The sequence below is a fragment of the Cygnus olor genome, chromosome Z (genome assembly GCF_009769625.2).
Source record: "Cygnus olor isolate bCygOlo1 chromosome Z, bCygOlo1.pri.v2, whole genome shotgun sequence".
NCBI classification, from domain to species: Eukaryota; Metazoa; Chordata; class Aves; order Anseriformes; family Anatidae; genus Cygnus; species Cygnus olor.
In genome coordinates this window covers 80,933,869-80,956,526 of record NC_049198.1, presented here as the reverse complement: position 1 = coordinate 80,956,526, position 22,658 = coordinate 80,933,869, and the positions used below count along the sequence as shown (strand labels likewise).

Below are 22,658 nucleotides of genomic sequence, written 5' to 3'. Positions count from 1 at the left end.
ATCTCCTCCCATGGTGCACACACCATCAGGTTCCTGCTCCCTGTACAGGGTGACACAGAGCACGGGTATGCCATTGTCCTTGCTCCCAGCAGAGTGTGCTATACCCTTCTAGCTATCTGCTTCTGCTACTGAAACGGGTAAATCCCTCCGAGCTTGAAAAGCCCAGCTGTCGTTTAGTTGATGTGGTGTTTTCAGATCACTACAGTTAAAATGTGAGACCTATTTATGTTACAGTTTACTCCTAGGTCAGTTACTAGGACCTCAAAGCTGAAGAAAGCTGCAATGTTTTGACATTTGCAGAATGCTCTGCGCTCTCATGGCAGGGATTTTGCAGGTGGGGTCTTGGACTGTTCTCAGTTGGGTTTGAGCAAGGAGTAGCAGCCCCTACAGCACCTTTTGGCTGTAGGGGGCTGGATGTGTGTCCTGCTACCCCAGGGCTGTATGTGACCCAGCATGTGGCACTGCAGTGTGCTTTCTCTCAGCTGAGCCCAAACTATCAGCTCCCCCTTCAGAAGTGTGAAACCACATTCACATTGCCTGTGTGGCAGATCAGAGAAATGTAGGAAGCTCTGAAGAGATTGTCAGGTCAGAACATAGTACATTTACAACTTCTTAGAGCAGTAGGAGTAAAACAAAGAGTCCTTTCCCTAGGGACAGGTGTGTGCTTTTCTCCAGACTGCAGAAGTACCATCCCCAATGTAAGAGAGCAGGACAGCTTTCTCCCTGCTGTGCTTCTTGCACATCCCACACTGTGAGGACAGCGCCAACGGCCTGCAATGTCTCTGCAGAACTTCAGCCATGCTTTGTTCATCCAGTCTCTTTTCAGGTCAGGGCTTCAGGAAGCTAAAAAGTTCAGCTATGCTACTAAGTATGCACATCCCCAAGTGGGGTTGCAGACACAGGACTCTGGAGCCATGTGGGAAGGCTGACTGCACCGCACAGAGCAGGTACTGCAGGGAGGGACGGGGCCCGTGGGCAGCCTGCTGCAGCCTGCAGCAGTGGAAGGGCTGTGGTATGGGAGACCAAACAGGGTCTCTGTGATGATTTTTTTGGGTAGGATGTGAGACTAGAAGAAAGAACTTTGGTTGCACTGGTGACAGCATAGAGGAGTGCTCCTCCTCCTAAAGGTCTTCCCAAAGGGCAGCGATTGCCAAGGTGCAGAAGTGCAGCTGAAGCAGAGGTGCGGGCAGTGCATATCTCTGAGGCAGCAGTGTTAGAAGAAAGAGACTGGGCTCATGAAGGCAAGGAAAACATGAGGGTGAGGAGAGTTTTGGAGAAGGAATAAGCTGAAAAGGCTGAGGAATAGGAGAAATCTAATGCAAAGGGAAGAACGGAGATGATGATGAGTCTTTGATGAGAAGTCCTTGATGAGAGTCTTTGATCCAGAGGACCCTGCAGTGCTGATCCATGAGCAGGGTGAAGAGAGAGGGTGGCCAGCAGCTATTCACTTTGGCAAAACATATTTGACACACTCATCTGGAAGAGGTTCGTATGGGAGATCTTTGAAGGTGATGGAGGTGCTTGTGCCTCACACAGGTTGTGTCTTTGAATGAAGCATGCTTCGATCAATATAAACCTACTACTAATAGGTTATCAAATTAAATTATGTTCAGCTTAAGTAAGAACTGAGCAACAGAGACACAAACAAGTATATTTGACCCAAAGTACTCAGCTTGTGTCAAATCTCAAATTGTGTGCTGGACTTCTCAGGCACTTCTAAGAAACTTGCAAGGAGAAAGATGTGTTCACACAAGACATGTTTTGTTTCCTTGAAATAAAAACAAACAAACAAACAAACAAAAACAACAACAACAACAAAAACCCATAAAGTTATCATTTTGATTTGTTAGCTCAAAAAATCACTGAGGGCTTAAGTAATCACTCATAACTTTAGCTCTGCACAGCTACTATGCTGATTTCATCTGCATTAATACAGTGGGAATCAGCCTTGGAGTTGTTATTAATTTTGTCTGCTCCTGTTGCCTGTTCTTCACTTGAAGTCATAATCCTCTGATTATTGTGGACGTGATTACAATCTCTCAAATAAGGGATTAAAATTTAAAGTGGAAATAGCAATAGGGAAGGGAAAACTTTGAAAAGAAAGTTCCCATTTTTTGTGAATGATTCCACTAATAAAAAATTAAGGAAAAAGGGAAATGAAGATGAGCTTTCTGCCATGTATATGGAAGTCCTTCTGGATGTGTGAATTGACCTCACCTGCTTTAGATTGTTATAGCTACATGGACTTTGACAGAGTTACAGGACAGAAGGAATCTGACTTCTGAGGGCCTGTGCTCATTTAGTGTAGCTTCGGCTAATGAGGTTAAAGAATTACCATGAGATGAGAGAGCACCCTTACAACAGTCAGTTTATTTATTTTTAAATAATTTGGATTTTGAAACAGTTGGCTACAAATCCATACAGTAAGCGAGTGCTTTTATTTAAGTGCAAACTATTCCTTATGAAATTATAAGGAAATGAAGTATGCCTAAGTGAAGGTGGGAAACCGGACCCTTCTATTCCCACCAGCTCATTAGTGTGTGTCTCTTCAAATGCCACCAATGAACTAAGGAGAGTTCAGGTTAACTGACTTGAACAGTTTTCTCTAACAAGCAAATAACTTACACTCGACATTTTGGTCTACAAAACTTCTTTTTTAAAGAAAGCTTTGTGACATATTTGTGAGTTTGGCTTTCATTTTATAAAGAAAGCTCATTTTGGTGTTCTCCAAGAACACCAGTGATAAGAACAGACCCATTTATTATTTTGACTGCTTAACACTGCTGTTTACGCTACCCGTGTACTGCCTTAAAAGTAGCCAGTCTGACTGAACAAAAGATTTCAGAGTTCTGCATTGCATTTTGCCATACAGGCAAAAGCTGTTGAATACTGAACTTATTATTGGTAAAATGCCTTTTGTTTCTTTTTCCAGGCAACTGAATACTCAGCCATGGCATCATTAGCTGGTGGATTGGATGACATGAAGGCCAATATAACCAGTCCTACTTCTGCAGATTTAGGAGCCAGTGTTCCTGGACCTCAGTCATATCCTATCGTAACAGGTAATTAATTTGTTATACACTGATAAATGGTGTGAAGAAGTATACATGTACATTGTAGGGTGATGCTCTTAATGAAGGAGTTGTGTCAGATGTGTCGTTATTCACTCAAAAGTCTCTTTGTAACCATGTGATTTTACAGCAGCTCTGTTGATAGTCATTGTGTGGATTGTATAAATCATTAGTGTTCCTTGGAGTCAACAGATGAAGTAGGATGGAGTAGGAATAGGAATGAAGTAGGATGGCTTTCGTAAATACTAACACGTAACAGAAAAGCAGAATGCTTGCCTGTGATTTTGGGATTTGTGACCTGTTTTTCATAAAGTCAACTGGCATTTTTGGTTGGATGAGATTTTTATTGCATTCAAGCTAACTTGAATTTTGAATGCTTTTGTTTTCTACAAACATTCATGTTTTAGACTTATGGACCTACAATTTTGCACTAAGATGGAGCATTTAAGTGGAAAGCAATTGTTTGTTCTAGGATTGTCTGCATTTAAGCAAGACCTTATTCAAGAAGGTATAGGGTAAGAGTTAAGGAACAGCTGGAATCTGATAATGCTATGGTCCTCTGTTTATTTGGGACTGACCACATCATGTGGAAGGAGACTGCTCAAATGGTAAGAAATACATGAAACTGTGTCCCAAAGGAATTGTGGGAATTCACCCCCCCCCCCAAAAAAAAAAAGACAAAACAAAAAACAACAACAAACCAACCAGGATTAAAAAATTTGAGGAACTGTTTTTTATGTATGTTACCCCTGTGTATTACTTTTGTCCTTGAGTCTAACTTGTGGAGATTTTATCACTGAATTTTCTGTGTTTTGCCAGGATTGGATTTACTTGTTTATTTTGTTGCTAAAATTGAAAGTGATACTGTTTTTCTTATATTATTTTTTATTTTTATTATTATTATATTATTTATTACCTTATCTTGGAAGCACTGCAATCTCATCTAGTAGGTGAGAAGCAAGAAATTACTAAATTGCATTATCATGGAGTGAGACTTAGGAAGGAAATGGTAGAAAACTTGAATGCTTTCTTGCTTATGTCTTCTGCTAAGAAACTGCATGTCTGAGATCTGCACCTAGCCAAAAACAGGTTCACCCAAAAGCTGTCTTAATATTACAGCAACACTTCTTTCTTTTATGCTGGTTTAAGCACTTCGCATGCTTATCGCATTCCCCCTGCTGTCCCATCTGTGTGAAATCATGCAGGAAATCATACAATGAAACTGAACTGGCTGGAAAATAGCCAAGAACCTCCCCCCCCCCCCCCCCCCCCCCCCCCGCACCCTCCTGAGAAATAACACCCTCTATGGAGTTACTTTTTGGCCAGGTAGGGTCCCTGGCACAGTACTTGGTGGTGTAATACTAGCACAATGTGTCTGGGGAGGGAAGATGTGGGCAAGTCAAGGAGAGAGTTAGCAACGGGAGCAGTAGGGATGATCAGCTGATAGCAGTGACTGTTTGCTTGCTGGAACTGCTGGTGAAGCTTTTCTTGTGGGCCCAGTTATTGAGGGCCTCAGAAGACCAGATCGCAGCTCGTGCAAGTGGGTTGCACGAGCCTCAGGTCTCTGGAAGCAGGCAGGATGGATCCAGCAGTTCCAGCACAGCTTTCTAGTAAAACTGCCAAACTGCCAGCAAGCAAGATTTCACTTGTTTTATAAAGTCAGCTACTACTATGGCAGGGCCCGGGTAGTTGATGAGTGTATCCTTACTTATTCTTCAAGATATTCAAAAAAAAAAAAAAAAAAAAAGGGAATACTCCAGGCAGCAGCACTGATGTTGTTCAGTTGTTCTTTCCAGCATTTGAAAAAAATCTCTAGCAAGAGATGAATAAACTGAGTTCCGAGCAAAGTTGAAAATAAAGAATTATGGATAAGAACCAGCTTGGGAAACCTTTAACAGAGAATAGGCACGAATATGCCTTTCACCAGGATCTAATCTATACTATGTATACTAATCTTATACAAATCTTATTCTCAAACAAACCTGTTTCATAAGGTTTCTAAAAGCATCTCATTTATATGTGACTCCCAATGATATTGATTAGTCAAGAATGGAGAAGATTACATGGTAACCCTCAAGGAATCAAGTAATTTTAGGTGCCTTGACACCAGTGTAAGGTGACACTTAGGAATGGAAAAAGTACTCGTTACAGTCTTTTGAGCAATGTGCATCAAAACTCTGAGTTTCGGCATATACTGAAATGGCAAAAGAACTTGTTTTGATTTAAAGTATAAAAAGGCCTTGCCAAGCTCACAGGTATCCTATAGATTATTATTATTTTTTTTTACTTTGTTTTGCAAGAGGCTGACATGGACAGAAGCGTTAAGAGTCGTCAGATTTGGTCAGTGTGTTGTTATGGGGTTCTGCCTCAGGTGCTGGTCATGCTGGGCCCTTCCAGAAGCAAGGCTGACTACAGATTTCACCTGGGAAGATGACCTTGGGGAGCACGTATGTTCCGTGGCCTCTTAGATAACAGAGCTTCCTTCTGTTGCCACTGGGACGTTTCTGCTGTTCTGTATTTCTCCCGAGCTCTCCTTGTGACTTTATACCCGTGAACAAAAGTTCTAAATGTTAAATTTATTTGTTCTCATTGGCCATGTGGAGCAGGCTGTATGAGTAGAAAGCCTAGAAAAAACCTGCAGTTGGTCTTAAATGTGACAAGTTGAGAGCTATAACAGAACACATTTTACAAGACAGTAGGTATTTATATCTTTAATTTGCTATTGCTGTAGTGTTTTCTAACACCTATATTCATAAAACTTAGATTTATACAAGTGTATGAAAACCCTTTAAAAACCTATGCTTTTTGATATATTTTCTTGAAAAGATTGTCCAAGTGCTATCCTCCCTTTTTCTTTCATAACCCACACCATGGCAGCTCCATGCTGCTCACAGTTTGGAAGCACCTAGAAGCCCAAGGCATGCCCTGAGCCCTGTAGTGCTGGGTACATACCATACAGCTGAGCCCTACTCTCTGCCCTGGGGCTTCTGTAATGATCTGAGGGGACATGCAGATCTCAGGGGTACGAAGATTTAAGTAGCAAGCCATACTTTGTGCCTGTAACATACAAGCTATGTAAATTAAAGTGTACTTGATGATACGGTTCTCATCATGGCTCTGGACAGACAACTGCATTTTCTCCCAAGAATTAACACACTTTTTTAGTCATGTCTCTTTTTCTATCCTTTTTGTTAGGCAGGACAGGGGATTCAGGAGACAAGACACATTTATTGATCCTCTTTTTGCTTGTAACCAAAACCTGCGTATTGCTATGGGCAATACTACATTTATAGTAGATGCCACTGAAAATTAGAAGGAGGTGAACAATGATACACAGTACACAATAATTGTTTTTAGTGCAGGATCCAACAAACATTTCCTAACAGGGCATGATGTAGTCTGCCTCCTGGGAACTTTTTTGTTGTCTGTGCTCCGACAAAAGCTATGGTTTAGTGTTTCTAAGTTGGGATCACAGATCAGTGGGGGTAGGTGAGAAGTAAGACAACTGCAAAACTGTTAGCTTTCTGTCAGCCCTGCTTTAGTGATCAGGAACTAACTCATGGGAGAAATTCTGCCAGAACCATGTCCTGGATCTTGGGCCCTTGTGTTGCAGGAAAGTACCTGAGCCTCACAGATTTCTGATAGTGTTTCTCCTGCAAACTGCTGCCTCTTGGAGGAGGAATGGCCATCATGAATCCTGTTTTTTTTTTTTTTTTTTTTTCCGTTGAGATTCAAAATGTTTGGTTGTTTTTAATTTCTTAACTCTTTTTTTTGGGAGCCTTCCCACTTCCTTGTTCCAGATAGACTGTCTTGTGATGTGTGCAGACTGCGAGGAGGAGACTGAAAGCTGTGTGGGTCAACCTGTTTCAGTACTGCTAGCTAACACAATTTTCAGTTGTAAAATTGAGGGGTTAACGCACCACAAAATGTCCACAGTCTGTGTTTGGTGGTGATAATGGCTTGATAGGTTTACCTCACTTCTCAGCTGACATTCCAGATTATAAAAACATTTGTAATGGCTTAATTGTCATGAGACCAAGGGCTGCGTAAAAAAAATTGCAAGTGGATTGTAATATTAAGATACGTTAGTGGAAAATATTATTTTTATCAGGAAATCTTCTAGTCTGTGTAAAGCAGAGCCATAAATGTGTGATTGCACAACATTTCAACACAGAGTTGGTGGGTGTAGGGCTTAAAAGACTTATTTTGGGGATTAAAGAACGTGAAATATTAAATACAGGCGTTAGTGGGATGGGTTTTATTATGGCTAAGAATACTTAGTCCTTTTACAGGCTGGTATCTGCAGTTCAGGCTTAATCAGTTTCATTGGAAAGTTTGGAGACTGTGGGCTGCCATTTGTGAAGAGAGCTAGGTCTAGTTTATTTTGTTAGTCTTCAATCTGTAAGACAGATCGACAGATCATAAGGAATTTAATGCAAATGAATTGGAGAACAGAGGTCTTAAGTGAATTATAATCATAATCTTTCATTTTTTCTTATTGCTAGAACACAGTTTGGATGGCAAGGTAATATTGAGAGTTGAGATATGGAAGATCCTCTGCGTGTAATGTTAAGATTCCCATTTCCTAGCAAGCTGGTAGAGCAAAAGATTAGGGATATTTCTTGAAGATGGAAAGACTGCTTAAATACTGGCATTCATGCCAGCACTTGCTGCTAGAATATGTGTAAGGAAAATTTAGTGACAGTTCTCTGTACTGCTTCATCCACCAGCTCTGTTATGTTACAGACCACCAGCCAAACCTCTGTTTAGAGAGCCACTCAATTTCTTTCCATCGTTTTTATGCCACATTAAATATTAAGTTAAAAAAAAAAAAATTGTTCCCTTACTGCTTGCTGCCATGGTTCATAAATGCTCTCTCCATTTGCAAGCCAATGACATGTGCCCAGCTCATTACTGCTGTAGTCAGCAGTTTCCAAGCAGCCCGTGATTGTTACTAATTACCCACAGATGCATTTTCCCTGCTCTGGTTGCTGATTTCAGCATGGTCAGTATCACTTTGAGAGGACAAAGTCGTTCTAAACTGACACCTTTGCTTGACTTTCCTATACGGTGTAGAGGGCAGATTGACAAATCCACAGTAAGCCCTGACTGCAGCTGGCTGGAGAGTCAGTTTGCATTAGCAGAGTACCGAAGTGGCTGCGACCAGCCTCACTGAAGAGCAGAGAAGTGCATTTCATTTTACTGGAATCTGACATGAACTCTGTGTTGCTCTGTTAAAAGAAGAAGCACAGAGCAAAACATTCGAAGTGGGCTTTATTTTTGTTCCTCCAGCAGATGTTCAAGTGAGGGATCTTCATCTGCTCCCATGCCAGGACACCTCTGGCACAGCTTACCTTTCTTAGCTTGTCTGCTCCTCCACATTACTACGATCTGAGAAATTTGTGCTGTTAGAGCTGTACCAATGAGTAGGTTGCAGTGCATTTTGCAGCTTACACACCTGTGCATGGGAAAATGGAGACTGCAGAATGCAGATGAGTGATTCTTTCTTCTCCACATTTGGCTTTGTAACTACACTACAAAATGAGTGTTACCTTGTATGCTCCTTCTCGGGATCAGCTATGAAGACAATGTTGCCACAGAGCCGATTTCATCATCTTTCCTGCGCATTTTGTATGCCTGTCAAAAAGGCGAGAAGAAACAGAGCAAAAGTAGAAGCAGAGTCCATTTGTCATCTGGAACCTTGGGGAAGGAGAGAAATTCTGAATGGCAATCACGTTAGATCATCTGCTCTGGTTTGCACTGGGGGACTCGGGCAACCAAGCATAATTGATTCCAGGCTTCAGGCTGGATTGAATGTTGAGCAAGTGGGACAAATATATCTGTCAGAACAGATTCTGCCACTCCTGGAAAAATCAGCTTGACTTTTTCTTTAGTGTGGATGCATCCAATAACTTTGATGTGGTATATTATGCCTGGTAGTTATTTCTCCATAGGTGGCACAGGCCTGTGGGTAATGCAGATAACAGGGATGCATTTAACCTTCTATATTACTACATATTTTGTCAAATTTTTGCCACTGGGAAACAAGAGTGCTAACATGGGATAAATGCATGTCAAAAGATAAGCGGTTTCCTGCTACTGTTCTGCAGCAAAATACAGTCCTTAGCTGGTCCCTGATAGCATGTTTTTTCATTAGTAGTGCTCAGTTTTACAGAAGTCTGTTGCCTGACTCTTCAGCCTGCTATGTTTATCCCATCATGCTGTGTCTGCAATTGATGAGCCACAGTTTCACAAGGTTTTGTAAAATGGCAGTTATTGTCACTTCTGAAGCTAGGAGCTAGATGGTGATGAAGCAGTTGGACAGAAAAGGTTGCCAAAAATGGATCACCACCTGAGCTGTTCAATATTTGCAACCGAAGTGGATTCTGATACCTTAAACAGCAATGAAAAAACGAACAGCTGCTTTAAAATCCCAGGCTGATCTCTTGCCAGGGTTAAACACTGATAATATTTAGCATTTAGCTCAATGCAGCCTGAAGAAGCTTTTTGTTTATTTAAAAAGAAAACCAGTGACATGTAGGATGCAGGATTCATTTGGACAACCCTAGATACAAGCCTTGGTATGGGAGGAGCCTGGAGGTACATTTCTCTCATCACAGCCTAGAGTTTATGAACTGACTTTGGACCAGATGTTTATTTTTTGCGTAGCTCAATTTTGGAGGTCTTATTACACACTAGATTGTGATAATTGTAATCAAAGTGTGCTCTGAGCTGTGGTCTCCAGGTGACACCTGATTAGGGAGAGTCAAGCACTTTTTGAGCTGCTGCTGAGTAAGGGGACGGGACCAGAGCGCACCTAACAAGAAAGCAATAGCAGGAGCAGCTTCAGATGCAACAGCTTGTGCAGAAGTATGCAGTTTAGACATGAGGAAATGGCCTTAAGTTGTGCCAGACGAGGCTTATGTTGGATATTGGAAAAAAATTCTTCACTGAAAGGGTTGTGAGGTATTGGAACAGGCTGCCCAGTTGTGTTACCGTCTCTGGAGGCAATCAAGAAATGTGTAGATGATGTGTTTGGTGACATGGTTTAATGGTGGGCTTGGCAGTTCTAGGTTAAAGGTTGGACCAGGTGTTCTTAGAGGTCTTTTCCAACCCAAATGATTCTATGATTCTGTGCTTAGAAATAGCGATGGTGTGCCCTGCAAGATCTGGGGCTGTTTACAACTGAGGTGGCAGGTTGCAGAGGGAGCCTTATCCACATGTGGCAATACTTGATGGCAGGTGAGTAAAGGGAATGGAATCAGTGTCTTCTCAGTGGTGCCCAGTGACAGGGCAAGAGGCCGAGGACACAAATGTAAATACAGGAAATGCCACTTAAACTTGAGGTGGAACCTTTCAACTGGGAGAGTGGTCAGACACTGGCACAGGTTGCTCAGGGAGGCTATGGGATCTCCATCCTTGGATATGTTCAAAAGCTGTTTGGACGTGGTCGTGGACAACCTGCTTTAGGTGACCCTGCTCTGAGCAGGGGAGTTGTACTGCATGAATTCCAGAGCAGATTTCTAACCTCAGCTACTCTGTATTTCTGTGATAGGCATAGTGCTTCCGTATTTGCTGGGTAGCAAGCTGTGTTCCTTGTCTCTTTAATGGGATCGTGCGCAGGGCCCCTGGAGACGGGACACCTTCATAACTGCTGAGTATCTGCTTGTACTGAACTATGCTGGAAAGTGGAGTAGATGGCTGAAGGAGGTTTTGATCTGTTTATTTTTCTCTGTCTGTTGCATGCATTTATAGGACCATTCTTTAGATACCATAAAACATGGAAGAAATGGTGGGTGTTTTATTTTCACATGACGTTTGTTGTTGCCGTTTTTGCTTTTTTTTTTTTTTTTAATCTCCTTGTAATGCATCCCTGGTTCTCCACCCAGCCAGCAAGGATACCAGTTTTAAAAGGCTTTCTCTGGAATTCTTACCCTGAGTTAATCTCTCAGATGAACACTGTAAGGGCTGTGTCCCTCTGGGAATGGCTGGGGGGACAGTGTCAGGAGAAATGGGAACACAGAAGTTCCTAAGCAGTTTAAAATCCAGCCTATTTAATTTTATTGGCTTTTGAATTAGGTATTTTAGACGTGCATCAGAGAAATCAAGTGTTTTGTCTTAGTAGGAAGCTGCAAGAGTGTTGTCTTATATGGTGTGTACATCAAGGTAGAGCATTTTATCATTGCAGAGAGATAATGTGGGAAACGTGGGCTGCACTCTTCGAAGTTCTGTGTGGATCCCAAATAATATGCAGTGTTCTTTTGCCATGTCTTGGCTGGGTTCTGAATATTCATCCCACACTGAAACCAAATTGCTGACTCTTTCCAAACTGCCTTCTGTTTTCAGCTTGGTGAGAATAAAGAGAAGTTTGACTAATAGATGGTGCTCTTTCTTCAGCACTGATGAAGTCTCTGGAATTGGTGCGCAAAGGAGCCAAGAAAGGGCTATTTCTCTTTTGGCCCAAGCCCTTATTTGATCTGCCTTTTATGTCTCATTTTTGATGATTATCTGAGAAAAATAAATACTTTTTGTGTCCAGTGGAATCTGTAAACAAAAGCAAAAATAAAAGATCCCCATACATGACTTTGAGGAATACATAGTGACATCAGACTTTTCACTCATTCTTGCACACCTGACACTCACAGTGAAGACAACTAGTAGTTTTGAGATGCAAAAAATGTGGTACAGGGTCAACATTTCACTAATGTGAAGTGTGAGAGTGGGAAATGCATTGTGAAATCTGCAGCTGGTGATTCCTTGGGGAAAAAGAGAGCATTTATTTTAGTTCATATTTTACTGTATTTGGGGTGGGGGTGAAAAAAAAAAAACAACAAATCTTTTATGTAGTTGATTCTACTGTTGTGGGTTGCTTATCATTCTGAATATAGGTCTAAACCCAGGTCTTGCTGACCACAATGAAAGAACCTGATTTCACTAGGAAACGGTATTTTACTCTTAAATTAATTTACCACCTTGCACTTTAAGAATGACATAGCAGCAAAGTCATCTCACTGAATTCTCATCCTTTGGAGGTCAGTTGCTGGTCATCAGTGTAGCAGGATACAAATGAAGAGGAGAAAGCACTTGAAGGTGACTTGTCCCACAAGCCTTTTGGATCTAAAGTTAGGGGTCATTGTCAGAAGGTAACTTCTTCTTTCTGATGACTATATAGGAAGAGAAGGCACTTAGCTTAAACTAGAGCTACATGAAGTGGGAGGGATCTACGCTGTGGAGAGGAAGAAGGGTCTCAGGAATAAGGTTCTGGAGGGAATTCTCATCCAGCTGATATTTGCTGAAATATTGGTAACAGTTTTGAAGCAGTGTTTTCATTAGCTGAATGAAAGGATTTCAATTATATTGATTGTAAATTTTAAAAGATTTGCAGTTTCTAAATGAAAAATGTTTTAAAAGTTTAGACTTCATGTCCCAACTCTCTAACAGCAATATAACATTTTCACAATTTGTTCTTCCTTTTTTTTTTCCTTTTCATTGTTAAAATCAAGACAGATGTGACAAAAGTAAAGAAAAGGGTTGATTTTGTGGAAATTGCCTTTTCTGCTGGAAACTGCTTTGTTATTTTTTTTTTTTTGGACAACAGTTATAATAGTTAAATGTCTTCTTTTGAGGCCATTATGTCTTGCTCATATAGTCAGTTTCTACGTGGATATATCGATTGGTTTTTAACCATTAACACCAAAATAGACTTTAATTTCTGTGAGACTGTTTTTGAAGTGCAAATTGGTGTTGGTAGATCACTGGTTTCTAGCACAACATAATGCTAGATCACTGGTTTCTAGCACAACATAATGCTAGATTTACAACTTAGTCTCTACGTTTAGTAGATAAAAGTGCAGATGCATTTTCCAATAATCTATTCGTCACTCCTGATAGGGCCTGTCATGTTGAAGACTTGAAAAAAGGCCACATAAACTCTTGTGGAAAGGCAGCCAATCTGAAAAACAAAAGTGTCATTTTTAATGACAGGACAGAGTCTAACTGAAACACTGTTAATTTTTTTCAATTTTTATGAGTTCTTATCTTGCCATTAAAAAGGAACAAGCGCATCTCAGAAAGCAAACGAGGCCACTTGTACCCCACTAAGACCTAGGCTATTAACTGGCTCTTTTGATGATGTACAGCCTGATTCTGTTGGGATTTTTGCTGTGGATTTAAATGTTGAATTTAACTGTGATAGGCATGTTTTGGTGCAAAGCATGTATAATAACAATTTGCATTTACATAGCATCTTTTACTTAAGGATTTTGCAATCTCTAATTAATTAAATCTGTTTCCCCCTGCCCCCAATACCACTGTGGTACAGATAATAAATACAATTTTAAATGGAACAGCCATGGCAGAAAGATTAAGACAACAGGGTTCTGGTGCCTCTGTGCTGGCTCCTGATTGCAGCGTGGCTGGGGCTTGTTCTGCAAACATGTTGAACAGCTTCAGCTCTTTTTTGCTCCAGTCTGAAATGCTCTGGAAAAACAACAACAGGGCATTAAACCAACTCCATGCAAGCAGGTGGAAACTATCATCCTGGCTTTACCAGCAGCATCTCACATTGGTCTTTTGGTCCTTGGTACACCCACCCACAGTTCTGCCACTGTCTGCAGCCAGCTGTGGAGGAGCAGTGAAGGTTTCAGGTGCTCAGATATGCCAAGGTGGCTTTCTGTGTTAGTGCTTTAGGACATCAGTGGCCTATTCAATGCACAGTGCTTTTTTGCTGCCAGAGATATGCTGTAAATCTCCAGATTGGAAATAAAAAGAAAAATAGAAATGAAACACTCCAGGTAGTAAAAATGCTTTTTAAATTGCTTTTTTTTTTTTTTTTCCTGCAACAATAGCAAAACACCTGAGGCTGCCTGTACAATAAAACAAAACGGCATTTCCAGGTGGGTAGAGTGATGCGTTGAGCTCTATTTGTAGGCATGTTACATGAGTAAAGTCTAATGGCAATCTGAATCAGGCTACAGATAACATTTCTATGACAAAGTAATTGTTTTGATGATGGTATTTGAGGATGCCTCCAAACTTGTTGCACCATCAAAAATAGGTAGCTTTAGTTGGCCATGTATGAGTTACTTCTCCCTGTTACATACTCAGTTTGGAGATTCTGCTTAGTTACATATGGGATAGTGAGTTGTCTGACTGGCAGTTTTGGAAACCAGTATAGGAAGAGAGAATATTTTTGCTTTAATGTTAAAACAGAGGCATTTTAAGAGCTTTATGCACCACCGAGTAATGGATAGCATAACAGGAGAACACTTGCTGTTTGCTATCAGCTAGTACTGTGATATTACCATTTAGAAACCAGAACAAACTTCTTTTTTTTTTTTTTTTTCCCCAAACTCACAGAAGAAAAGCAGCAAAATATAGAGTATTCAAAATTAGATGAGCACAAGGACTAGCAACCAGTGCTATCTTCAGGTGCCAGACATTGTAGGTGCTTCCTTAAGTGGCTCTGCTCTGCTCTGGGGAACCCAGCTGAGCTCGAGGGGCCGAACTTTGCGCAGCAGTGTCTGGGAGGCCAGCAGGGGCTGCTTCAAGGTGCCACCTGCGCCTTGCATGAGCTGGTGTTTCCTGAGGTTGGACAGCTTCAGGCATGTGCATGTCTCTTTGCTGCTGCCCAGTTTGGAGCTGACAAAAGTGACTGCCAGTGACATCAGGTGTGAGAGAGAGAGAATGGATCCAGATGTTTTAATGATGCTGCAGCACAGTTTGGGGGAAGGGGAGCATCTGTTGCAGAGCAGGAAGGAAAACCTTCATTTACTTTCCCTACTGTCTTCTTTAAATAGCTCACCTGTAGTTAGTTCCCTTGGAAAATGCTGTGCTCTCTCATGTTATCTCTGAACAGAGATTTTATAGGCATGTTTGGGGCTTTTTTTATTTTTTAATGGACCATTATTTCTTTATAACTCTTATTACATCAGGCCAAAAATGTGTGAATTTCAAGTTTTGATTTCATTTCTTATCAAAGTTTTGAACTGTAATTAAAAAAAAATGCAAATAGCAAAATGCATTGGCAAAAATAAAATGTCACTGGCATTTCTTCAGAATACAATTGGCCTGTTTCTACCTTCTGATGAAAAGTGCCTATTTCCCAACAGTGAGAAATACCCTTTGTGGAAATCCTGTGAGAACTGGAGGGGTCAGGGACTGCCTGTGCTGCTATGAACTTGGCACCTGACTTCGGATTTTCACATAGATGTGACTGAAGTGAATTCAGTGAGGGCATGAAAGGAGTACTTGGGCCTCAATGGAGTTTTCTTTCTTTCCATCGTACATTCTTTGCAACAATCTAAATACTGTGAGCTATACTTTGTGACTGTGACTATAACTGTGATGACACTGTACTGTTTTGGAGCACTGACTCCTAAAAATGACTTGTGCACAATAAATACTCCTCTAAAGAGGGGATGTGTGTGGGTTACCCTGTCCTCAGCAGGAGTTTTGTGGAATTCAGACCCAGTGGTGTCCCATCAGGTGAGCATGCTCTGTGGGAAGGCTGCTCCTGGGCCTTCAGGGGGCTGAGGATCTGCAGAATGGAACAGGCTCATGCTGCAGAGAAGCGACCTCATCTTTGCTGAGGCTGTCTACCACGGTGCAGGAGAGGATATGCAGGCAGGTGTTGTGGCCTCTTGCAGTGAAGGTGTATCAGGCCTTGAAGAGGTGTGTAAAGTGTGAGTGCTACCTCACAGACAGACATGCCCTTGTCCTTTGTATGAGAGTTATTACGGCTTAACAGGCTTGAGTATGAACTGCCATGGGTTGGTTGGTGTGATTCAGTAATTTTAATGGGAGAAGCTCTTAACATCTTAAAATATAAGTGGTCTTTTCTGTAAAATGGATAAAGTAGCTCTGTAGCTCTCCTTGGGCATGTTACGAAAGATGACTTTGGTACTGAAGCAGCAGTGAAGTGGTCACATCAGTGCCTTCAAGCATGAGGTAGACTCATCTGAAACTTCAGTTTGGCCTGACAGTGGTAGCTGAGAAGCAGGAGGTAGCCTTGTGAGCACTGAGTGGGGACCCTGTGCTGTGCCCCTGCTGCCCTTCACTGCCTGCACTGAGCTCCTCAGCCCATGTCTCATCCTCCTCAGCTTGCTGCTCTTGGAAATTAACCCTTCAGCCTTTCTCCAGAAGAGCCACTCTCAGCAACACCACTCCCTCCAGCCCTGCCAGCACGTGGTGCACACAGGTGCTTTTTGTAGCAGCTGAAATGCAAAAGGTGACATGCTTGGCCCCTTGGAGTAATGCGAAGTGAACTCACTGTTGTGTTATGCCACCTGAGGGTTTTTAAACAGTATGGCTACGTCCTCACTCACCTCTGGAAGGTGTCAGGTACAGATACACATCTAACAGCCTGGTCTGTCCTGTGCTCTCCAAGGTCCTTCTGGCTGCAGGAGGCCTCTGGCAGAGACTGTGCTCCGCCCTTCATTTCTGATGGCAGCTGTCCGTCTGGAGTTGGGGGTGCCATGGTAGGGATGGCTGTCAGAAGTAGGGATAGCTTCTGTACATATGTACTTCAACACAGCACAGCAAAAGCCTCTGGGGCATCTCCCTGTGTCCAGCAGCCTGAGGCCAGGCATCCCCGTCCCCTCTCTCTCTGGGAACAGAGTCAGTCCCTCAATGCTTGCCTGTACCCTGGTGGGCCGCTGTTGTCGATGGCTGTGTGCCATGGCGAGGCTGTAGGGGGCAAGCACTGCCCGCCCAGCCACAGTGAGGGGGGTGCCGGGGGTTTCTCCTTGCCAGCATGTCTTGGAGGGCTGGCAGGCCAGGTCCCAGCTTGTAGCATCCTCCCCAGCTCCCTCCTTCCCCTGTGCAACCCCTCAGGGTAGCAAGGAGGCCCCTCTGCTTTGTTCAGCATCATGTGGCGGGCAGAGGACATGGCAGCTCTGCCCCTCATCATCAAAACGGCTGTCCTGAAGGGACTCCTTTCTTTGACCTTGGTAATTATTCCCGTTCAATCTTTCTTTGTGTTTTCTTTTAATTATTTTTCCCTTTCTTCTCTCCCTGTCTTTTTTCCCTAAAAGTCCACCACTCCTCTCAAGTGTATTAAGGATGTGAGTGAAATTGATGGCTGGAACGTCTCAAGTCTTTATGATGATGAATGACTTTCACTGCCAAAGCTTTTATTGTCTGTGATTTGGGAAGAAGGGGAACTGATTTATCATGGCTGACTGTCATGCCATTTAATACAGTTATAAATCCTGACCCACTGACTGGCACCGTGAACTAGGGACCTCCTCTGACCAGTCTCCCTTCCCCCTTTTGCCTCCCTGCTCCTTCCTCCCACAGCTGCTTGCTCATCTTCCTCAGCTGCAGGGGGAAATTCGGACCTGAGGAGCTCCCACAGTGACAGTGATGGCCCTGAGCACATTACGCAGACCCAGGTGGGCTGTGAGGCCCCCAGACTCTGGGGCAATAGGGGATGCCCAAAGGCCCAGCCCAGGGCACCAGAGCAGCCCCCCAGGTCTTGGCACCTGTGCTGGTGAGGCTGGTCTCATCCCGACTGAATGTGGCGGAAAAGGGAACTGGTGATTGTGGCTGGGAAGCAAAGTCCCATCAGCTGCTTTAAACATGCAAAAAGCCCTCAGAAAGATGAGCTGATGCATTTTTTTAACTTAATTTTAATGATCTTGGTGTAATCCTCCTAGCAAAGACTGGGCATGTGTAGTTTTCACACAAAATAAGCCAGGCAGAAGTAACATGATGCTGCCTCCACTGGCTAATCCTGCATCCAATCTGGAAAGCTTTTCAGACGCCAGATGCTGGCGAAGGGCACCAGGAAGTGCCAGCCTGTGGCAGAGAAGACAGAGTGTTAGTTAGCAGGAAAGGCTGGTTCCTCACCTGTGTTTCCTGCTCGGCTCAGGCGCAGGGCATGAAGCCCTCACCCAGTGGCACAGGGACAAATGGCACCAGTGGGAATCTGAAAGAAGACAGCCACCAGCTTTGGCTCTGGTTGTTATTGCAGTGGCATCGGGAAGCCACTTTCTGTGTCACACCTTGTTGTGTTGGGAAAGGTATGCAAAAATACAGCCAAGCTGTCATTTTAAGATTTCTGTTTAGGGCTCTGCATGTGTTGGAAACCGAACAAGTGCAGCACTGAAAAAGCATGAAGAGAATGCTGGATGGGGTGTTTTGGTCCCATAGCGAAGCCACGGACATGCCTTGGTGCTGCAGGTGAAATGCCCCCTTCCTGCCCCACCACTTGCCCACACAACATGGGTGAGAGGCAGCCAGAGCCACTGCAGATCAGCACAGTCGGTATCAGCAGCCCCTTTGCCTTCTGAGTGGTCTTTGCTGTCTGGCAGCGTCCCACAGAAATGTCCTGAGGAAAGGTGTGCAGGATGCAGAGGAGCAGAGCGGTGGCTCCTGAAGGAGGAAGGGTGAGTACGGAGGAAAGTCCTGAGGCATCACTGGCTGGTTGGCAGCCCGGAGGGGTACTTAATAGATACCTTCAGTTCTGTGAATTCCCAAAGCTGATTTTCAGGTCTGTGTTCAAACCTGTTTACCTTTCCCTTCTAGGACTAGGCAAGTTGCTCACAACACTTCTTAGCTGGCCAGGAATATCTACTTGAAAAGCTTTCCTGCAAAACTGCAAATTTCCTAGCACTGGGGAATATTTCATGGTGAAAAAAATTCATTATCGCAAAGGATTAATTTTGTTGTCCTCCACTCCTTTTTTGGACAGAAAATCACACTTGAATATTTTTGATCAACCAGTACTTTCAGCAGAATATTCAAACTTTTCCTGTGTTTCATGATATATGGGAATAGTAATTCCATGTCCTTTTACGTCCTTTTGTCTAAAGTCATTGGAGGACACTTTACAAAAAGTAACTCATGCATTTATTTTTTCCTGAACTACCTGGTGCATCAGTTGATCTACACATCTGAATATATTGTAGGAGATACTAACTACTGACAAGGCAGCTAGGAAAGAGAATGATGTTGGAAGTACGAACTTCATCCGACTTTCAAAGGGCACATGAAAAATGCAGATGTGTCTTAAAGTGATTTCATCAAGCTGTTTCAGGTTCTTTGAACAAAAGAAAATAAAATACTTCAATTTTGGTAATTAAAATATTTTGGTGGAAATGTTGAGATATTTGGTTTTCCATATTTTTTCTAAAGCTTCACTTTTTCCATCACACAGAATCCAGATAAAATGTCTGATTTCGGCTTTTCTTCTTATTCTGGGATAAAAATAGCATTGAAATATCGAGAATGTCATACTTGGGTTGTCAGTCTGGACTTTGGTTAGCCTTAATTACGGCATTAAAATTTAGGGTGTAAATATTTTTTCTTTGAGGAGCAGAAAGCTGCTGATGATGTTAGAAGTGAATAGAAGTGTCTCCATCTCAGACTAATTGTAGATGCAGACAATAAATATTGATTCTTGTGAGATGGAATATTTTAGCATGGATTTCACAGCTCTGCAACAGATATGGGTGGAAGCTGTTGTACTGGTTTCCCTCTGTGTTTACCTAGCAAGATGGATAACTGACCGTCAACATACTCTCCCCTTCCTGTTTCCGACTCTGCCGGTGGGCTGTGGAGTCATGTCTGCTGGTGCCTGTGCATGCAGCGTGATCTCCTGTTCTGAGGGGACCGTTTGCATGAGAGAAGGCTGAAAGGTCTTCCCTGGCAGTAGCAGGGCATCTTGCTGTCAGGTACATCTGGCTGTAAAGTACGTGGTGCCTCACTGAAAATGCCCTGGCCTTGAGGTGCCCTGGCGATGTGGTGAGCTGGCACATAGTTGTTGGGATCGATGTCAGTGAACAGTGTTGAGGGTCCAGTTTGGAGCTGGCAGGATCTGTGCCAAGGCAATTTTGTAAAGCTCCTGGGGGCTGCTCTCCGACTCCTCTGTCCCACTCTCATTGCTCCCAAATGCCCTCTGGATCATAGAGTCACAAAATGGTTTGTGTTGGAAGGGACGTCAAAGCCCATCTAATTCCACCCCCCTTCCATGAGCAGGGACACCTCCCTCTAGACGAGGTTGTCCAAAGCTCCATCCAGGCTGGCCTTGGGCAATGCCAGGGATGGGGCATCCACAGCTTCTGTGGGCAACCTGTTCCTGTGCCTCACCACCCTCATAGGAAATAATTTCTTCCTTATATCTAATGTAAATCTACCCTTTTTTAGTTTAAAACCATCATTTCTTGTCCTATCACTCCACTCCCTGACAAAGAGTCCCTCCCCAGCTTTCCTGCAGCCTCCTTTAGGCACTGGCAGGCTGCTGTAAGGTGTTTCCGGAGCCTTCTCTTCTCCAGGCTGACCAACCCCAACTCCCTCAGCCTATCTTCGTAGGAGAGGTGCTCCAGCCCTTCATCATCTCTGTGGCCCTCCTCTGGACTCACTCTAATACTTCTGTGTCCTCCTTGTGCTGGGAGCCTCAGAGCTGAGTGCAGGGCTCCTGGTGGGGTCTCATGAGAGCACAGGGGGACAATCCCCTCCCTCACCCTGCTGGCCACGCTGTTGTTGGTGCAGCCTAGGGTACGGGTGGCTTTCTGGGCTGCAAGCACACATTGCTGGCTCATGGTGAGGTTCTTGTCCACCAACACCACCAAGCCCTTCTCAGGGCTGCTGTCTATCTACTCATCGCCTAGCCTGTATTTGTGCTTGGGATTGCCCCAGCCCAGATGCAGGACCTTGCACTTGGCCTTGTTGAACCTCATGATGTTCGCGCAGGCCCACCTCTCAGGCCTGCCCAGGTCCCTCTGTATGTCATGGTCACTGCTGTCATTTGTAAGGTGACTGGAAACTCATGTTCCCCCTTTTGCCTGGTCAGGTCCTTCCTGGCTGCTGCCAAAGTGCTCTCCTGTGCCTAGCTGGGAGGCACAGAGACCCTTCCTTGCCTGTGCCACCTGGCCCTGGCAGGTCATGGTTCAGACCCAGGGCTCTCTGGTCCCCAAGCAAAGCTGACTCTGGTGCCACAAGCCTTGGCTATCTGTCTGGGCTTGCTGGGCTGCTGGTGCCCATCTGGCTGCTGAAGAGTGGTGCTGTCGCTTGCACCACCTCCAGATGAGGAGGGCAAGAGCCAGCATGAAAGTCTTAGCTGGCTGATATGTTGGGGTTGCTGTGCAGTCCTGTACCAATGCAAGAAGCTGGACCTCATCCTTCAGTCAGGACAAGCTGCCTTTGAACTTCAGAGTGGATACCTTGTGCAGTGAGGAAGCCCACCTTGAGGTCTTGGCCCGGTTTCCTTGTTTCCATCAGTTTTGCTTTCCTCCCACTTGTGGCTTCCTGCCTGTCCTGGCTTGCCAGGCTGTGGCACAGCCCCACCACATGAAGCCACATGTCCTTGGCCAGCCATGCAGGTGGTGCCTAGTGCTGCCTGGGCGGCTCCTGTGCCTGGGCTTTGCTGGCCTGGGTGACCTGCAGCAGCTCAGGGCAGGGAATAGGGGATCGAAGGGCTTCCAACATTGCTTCTCACCGTTCTGGCAGTGGGGATGGTCCTAGGTCCCCTTCACATGTCACCACAAACAGTCCTCAGACTTCAGCTGAATGTCTCCAGAGCTACAAAGCTAGACAGCAGCTTGGGGAAGGAGGTAGGCTGCCTTGCCTGCTACTCCTGTCCAGCATTCGTTAATGCTTGAGTGACATCTACTCTAGCAGGCAGGACCCTTCTGCCCAGGTGGTCATCAAGCTAATGTCACAACTTGGTGTCCCCGGGTTGTGCCCCAGCCCAGGTCCTGTGTTACCACCATCCTCTGATGCTCTTCAGAAAGCAGCCAGGACCTTGCTGTAACCCATAACCTTGCTCCTTCTTGAGAGCTCAGGCAGTGGCAGGAAAAGCCCTGGAGGTGGCTGCTGGCTGTGCTAGTTGGTATGGGCAGGGTGGTTGCATGCAGGCAGGTACACACGTGTCCTGCCTATTGACAGCAGGTGTCTTTTGACCATATTAAAGATCTGTAAGGTGTGGAAAATGAAATCCTAAGGAATTATGGACTCATTTGGGAGCAGCTCCTCTGTCTTCAGTGCTGCTCCTCATATGACGAAAGGCTTTGGACCTGAGGAATGAAGCGCAGAAAACAGGGTATGCAGGACAATCCGTGTCTTCAGGGCTCTCTTTGAGATGTGTGTTCTTTCTGTTAACTTCTAAGTATTTGCTGAACAAAATTGCTGAAGGTGTGAAGCTACAGTGTGCTGTTGAGAATGTACTTGGTTTTCATTCCTTGAAAAATGCCAAGCTGGAGGCCAGTGTGGTGGGCAGCTGAGCTGCACCACAACTGGTCTTTCACTCTCCTCCTCAGAGACGGAGAAAGTATGATGAAGGGCTCAAGGGTTGAGATAAGGACAACGTTTTCAACAGCTAGTTCTGCATTTGTTGGCAAGAATGGGGATCCCTTAGACCACAAAATTTATAAGCTGCCAACCCTCATGGTTGTCTTTCAGCTTTCCAGCAGTAAAGTGATTACTGTAGAGGCAGTCTCACAGAGCCTGCTGTGCTGCTCTTATTAAAAGTATTGCTGTGCTGCAGAAAGGAAACAACAATAAAGGGAATATGTAGCTTCTGCATGCATTAAGATCACTGATCAAACCACATGAGATCCCATTTCAGACATAATGTGCATTGGAGGG

At 44.0% G+C, this 22,658-nt stretch overlaps 1 protein-coding gene across 4 annotated transcripts in view; it reads left to right on the top strand.

Moving 5' to 3' along the window:
- The window catches only part of PAX5 (paired box 5), a 149,696-nt gene that overhangs the window by 74,298 nt on the left and 52,740 nt on the right, over window positions 1-22,658 (top strand). For all 4 annotated transcript variants that reach the window (XM_040540353.1, XM_040540355.1, XM_040540354.1 and 1 more), the window contains one exon: window positions 2,933-3,062. In XM_040540353.1, the coding sequence (XP_040396287.1) occupies window positions 2,933-3,062 (130 nt within the window). The remainder of the gene's footprint in view (window positions 1-2,932; window positions 3,063-22,658) is intronic.